General features: G+C 48.2%; 1 protein-coding gene across 1 annotated transcript in view; it reads left to right on the forward strand.

The window, feature by feature from the left end:
* The window catches only part of ano2b (anoctamin 2b), a 226,503-nt gene that overhangs the window by 73,192 nt on the left and 148,311 nt on the right, over nucleotides 1–5,000 (forward strand). The window contains exon 7 of the mRNA XM_063217802.1: nucleotides 1,768–1,866. Coding sequence (XP_063073872.1) covers nucleotides 1,768–1,866 — 99 coding nt within the window. The remainder of the gene's footprint in view (nucleotides 1–1,767; nucleotides 1,867–5,000) is intronic.

Genomic DNA, 5,000 nt, shown 5'->3' on the forward strand with positions numbered 1-5,000 from the left:
CACACACACACACACACACACACAGACATTTAAAAACAAGTTCCGTTACCATTGGTTGCAGTAACAGGAACTGAGACAAACAATTACTAGAAATTTCTCCTCAGGGAACTCAGTCTGTGTGTGTGTGTGTGTGTGTGTGTGTGTGTGTGTGTGTGTGTGTGTGTGTGTGTGCGTGCGTGTGTGCGTGTGCGTGTGCGTGTGCGTGTGTGTGTGCGTGTGTGTGTTGAAAAGTTAACTGCTAGCACTACACTACCATGATATAACACAGGGCCTTTAGTAATGCACTACGGCTTGGTCATTGTCATTCTGGTAGCAGCAAATTTCTAACGTCATATCTTAACGGGTTAAACTTGGCCAGTGAAAGGGCATTTTGAATGTGGTTGGGAAGTCTATTCTGAGACAAACAATTACTAGAAACTTCTCAGGGGACTTGCTGTGTGTGCGTGTGAATCCTGGTCTCATGATATTGCGTCTTTGGGTGCTCTGGCTCTTTAGGGGCTGTTGAAAGTCCCTTAGTAATGCATTGTTTTTCCATGTATGATGTGTGTGTGTGTGTGTGTGTGTGTGTGTGTGTGTGTGTGTGTGTGTGTGTGTGTGTGTGTGTGTGTGTGTGTGTGTGTGTGTGTGTGTGTGTGTGTGTGTGTGTGTGTGTGTGTGTGTGTGTGTGTGGTGTGTGTGTGTGTGTGTGTGTGTGTGTGTGTGTGTGTGTTTGTGTGTATGTGTGTGTGTGTGTGTGTGTGTGTGTGTGTGTGTGTGTGTGTGTGTGTGTGTGTGCACGCTTGCCCGTGCGTGCCTGTGTGGATGCTTGCTCATTTCATCAGCTAATTTAGGGTTATTGGGGCCATCTAGTCCAGACGACAGAAGATGTAATATTAACTGTTGTTTCATAAACCTCATGGTCATGTCTTCCTCTGTCTCCCTGGGCTGTTACCCCTCTACTCCACTCTAATACTCTCCTTTAATATCCCTCTCTCCCTTCTCTTCTTCCTTTTCCTCTCCTATTCTCTTTTTCAGTATAAACCTCATAGTCACGTCTTCCTCCTTGTCAACACCCCCTGGGCTGTTACCCCTCTCCTGTATCTAATACCCCCCTCCTACTAAAATACCCCTCTATTACACTCTAATGCCCCTCTCTCCTCTCTCCTCTCTTCTTCTTTTTCAGCATAAACCTCATGGTCACGTCTTCCTGCGTCTCCACGCCCCCTGGCCTGTTACCCCTCTCTTGTATCTAATACCCCCCTCCTACTAAAATACCCCTCTATTACACTCTAATGCCCCTCTCTCCTCTCTCCTCCCTCCTCTCCTCTTCTTTTTCAGCATAAACCTCATGGTCATGTCTTCACCAGGTGGCGTCTCCAGGCCCCCTGGACTGTTACCCCTCTCCTACTATAAAATACCCCTCCATTAAAGTAGAGTCATAATTGGAGGTTCATTCTAATGCCCCTCTCTCCCCTCTCTTCCCTCTCTTCTTCTTTTCCAGTATAAACCTCATGGTCACGTCTTCCTCCTTCTCCACGCCTCCTGGGCTGTTGCCCCTCTCCTGTACCCCTTACCCGTTTACACAACTCTAATACTCCACTCTAACACCCCCCTCTTCTCTCTCTTCTCTTCTCATTCAGCATAAGCCCCATGGTCATGTCTTCCTGGGCTATTACCCCCCTCCTACTAAAATACCCCTCTACTCTCCTCTAATACCCCTCTACTCTCCTCTAATACCCCTCTACTCTCCTCTAATACCCCTCTCTTCTCTCTCCTCTTCTTTTTCAGCATAAGCCCCATGGCCACGTCTTTCTGCGTCTCCACGCCCCCTGGGCGGTGCTCAGCAGAGAGGCGGAGTTCCTCAAGATCAAAGTGCCCACCAAGAAGGTGAGAGACGCACGAATCGCAAGGACGTGTACACACACTGTGTCACACACTGTGTCACACAGATCATAAAAGTGTTTCACACGGTTGCAATCACTGCACTCGAGAAGCTGAGATTAAAATGCAAGGTAGCATGGTGGAGGCACTCGAGAAGCTGAGATTAAAATGCAAGATAGCATGGTGGAGGCACTCGAGAAGCTGAGATTAAAATGCAAGATAGCATGGTGGAGGCACTCAAGAAGCTGAGAATAAAATGCAAGGTAGCATGGCGGAGGCACTCGAGAAACTGAGATTAGAATGCAAGGTAGCATGGTGGAGGCACTCGAGAAGCTGAGATTAAAATGCAAGATAGCATGGTGGAGGCACTCAAGAAGCTGAGATTAAAATGCAAGATAGCATGGTGGAGGCACTCGAGAAGCTGAGATTAAAATGCAAGGTAGCATGGCGGAGGCACTCGAGAAGCTGAGATTAAAATGCAAGGTAGCATGGCGGAGGCACTCGAGAAGCTGAGATTAAAATGCAAGGTAGCATGGCGGAGGCACTCGAGAAGCTGAGATTAAAATGCAAGGTAGCATGGTGGAGGCACTCGAGAAGCTGAGATTAGAATGCAAGGTAGCATGGTGGAGGCACTCGAGAAGCTGAGATTAAAATGCAAGGTAGCATGGCGGAGGCACTCGAGAAGCTGAGATTAAAATGCAAGGTAGCATGGCGGAGGCACTCGAGAAGCTGAGATTAAAATGCAAGGTAGCATGGCGGAGGCACTCGAGAAGCTGAGATTAAAATGCAAGGTAGCATGGCGGAGGCACTCGAGAAGATGAGATTAAAATGCAAGGTAGCATGGTGGAGGCACTCGAGAAGCTGAGATTAAAATGCAAGGTAGCATGGCGGAGGCACTCGAGAAGATGAGATTAAAATGCAAGGTAGCATGGCGGAGGCACTCGAGAAGATGAGATTAAAATGCAAGGTAGCATGGTGGAGGCACTCGAGAAGCTGAGATTAGAATGCAAGGTAGCATGGCGGAGGCACTCGAGAAGCTGAGATTAAAATGCAAGGTAGCATGGTGGAGGCACTCGAGAAGCTGAGATTAAAATGCAAGATAGCATGGTGGAGGCACTCGAGAAGCTGAGATTAAAATGCAAGATAGCATGGTGGAGGCACTCAAGAAGCTGAGATTAAAATGCAAGATAGCATGGTGGAGGCACTCGAGAAGCTGAGATTAAAATGCAAGGTAGCATGGCGGAGGCACTCGAGAAGCTGAGATTAAAATGCAAGGTAGCATGGCGGAGGCACTCGAGAAGCTGAGATTAAAATGCAAGGTAGCATGGCGGAGGCACTCGAGAAGCTGAGATTAAAATGCAAGGTAGCATGGTGGAGGCACTCGAGAAGCTGAGATTAAAATGCAAGATAGCATGGTGGAGGCACTCAAGAAGCTGAGATTAAAATGCAAGATAGCATGGTGGAGGCACTCAAGAAGCTGAGATTAAAATGCAAGATAGCATGGTGGAGGCACTCGAGAAGCTGAGATTAAAATGCAAGGTAGCATGGTGGAGGCACTCGAGAAGCTGAGATTAAAATGCAAGGTAGCATGGTGGAGGCACTCAAGAAGCTGAGATTAAAATGCAAGATAGCATGGTGGAGGCACTCGAGAAGCTGAGATTAAAATGCAAGGTAGCATGGCGGAGGCACTCGAGAAGCTGAGATTAAAATGCAAGATAGCATGGTGGAGGCACTCAAGAAGCTGAGATTAAAATGCAAGATAGCATGGCGGAGGCACTCGAGAAGCTGAGATTAAAATGCAAGGTAGCATGGCGGAGGCACTCGAGAAGCTGAGATTAAAATGCAAGGTAGCATGGCGGAGGCACTCGAGAAGCTGAGATTAAAATGCAAGGTAGCATGGTGGAGGCACTCGAGAAGCTGAGATTAAAATGCAAGATAGCATGGTGGAGGCACTCGAGAAGCTGAGATTAAAATGCAAGATAGCATGGTGGAGGCACTCAAGAAGCTGAGATTAAAATGCAAGATAGCATGGTGGAGGCACTCGAGAAGCTGAGATTAAAATGCAAGGTAGCATGGCGGAGGCACTCGAGAAGCTGAGATTAAAATGCAAGGTAGCATGGCGGAGGCACTCGAGAAGCTGAGATTAAAATGCAAGGTAGCATGGTGGAGGCACTCAAGAAGCTGAGATTAAAATGCAAGATAGCATGGTGGAGGCACTCAAGAAGCTGAGATTAAAATGCAAGATAGCATGGTGGAGGCACTCGAGAAGCTGAGATTAAAATGCAAGGTAGCATGGCGGAGGCACTCGAGAAGCTGAGATTAAAATGCAAGGTAGCATGGCGGAGGCACTCGAGAAGCTGAGATTAAAATGCAAGGTAGCATGGCGGAGGCACTCGAGAAGCTGAGATTAAAATGCAAGGTAGCATGGCGGAGGCACTCGAGAAGCTGAGATTAAAATGCAAGGTAGCATGGCGGAGGCACTCGAGAAGATGAGATTAAAATGCAAGGTAGCATGGTGGAGGCACTCGAGAAGCTGAGATTAAAATGCAAGATAGCATGGTGGAGGCACTCGAGAAGCTGAGATTAAAATGCAAGGTAGCATGGCGGAGGCACTCGAGAAGATGAGATTAAAATGCAAGGTAGCATGGTGGAGGCACTCGAGAAGCTGAGATTAAAATGCAAGGTAGCATGGCGGAGGCACTCGAGAAGATGAGATTAAAATGCAAGGTAGCATGGCGGAGGCATAGCATGGCGGAGGCACTCGAGAAGCTGAGATTAAAATGCAAGGTAGCATGGTGGAGGCACTCGAGAAGCTGAGATTAGAATGCAAGGTAGCATGGTGGAGGTCGCTGGCCGTGGTGCTGAGATTAAAATGCAAGGTAGCATGGTGGAGGTCGCTGGCCGTGGTGCTGAGATTAAAATGCAAGGTAGCATGGTGGAGGTCGCTGGCCGTGGTGCTGAGATTAAAATGCAAGGTAGCATGACGGAGGTCGCTGGCCGTGGTGCTGAGATTAAAATGCAAGGTAGCATGGTGGAGGTCGCTGGCCGTGGTGATGAGATTAAAATGCAAGGTAGCATGGTGGAGGTCGCTGGCCGTGGTGCTGAGATTAAAATGCAAGGTAGCATGGTGGAGGCACTCG

This window comes from Engraulis encrasicolus, chromosome 15 (genome assembly GCF_034702125.1).
Source record: "Engraulis encrasicolus isolate BLACKSEA-1 chromosome 15, IST_EnEncr_1.0, whole genome shotgun sequence".
Taxonomy (NCBI): Eukaryota; Metazoa; Chordata; class Actinopteri; order Clupeiformes; family Engraulidae; genus Engraulis; species Engraulis encrasicolus.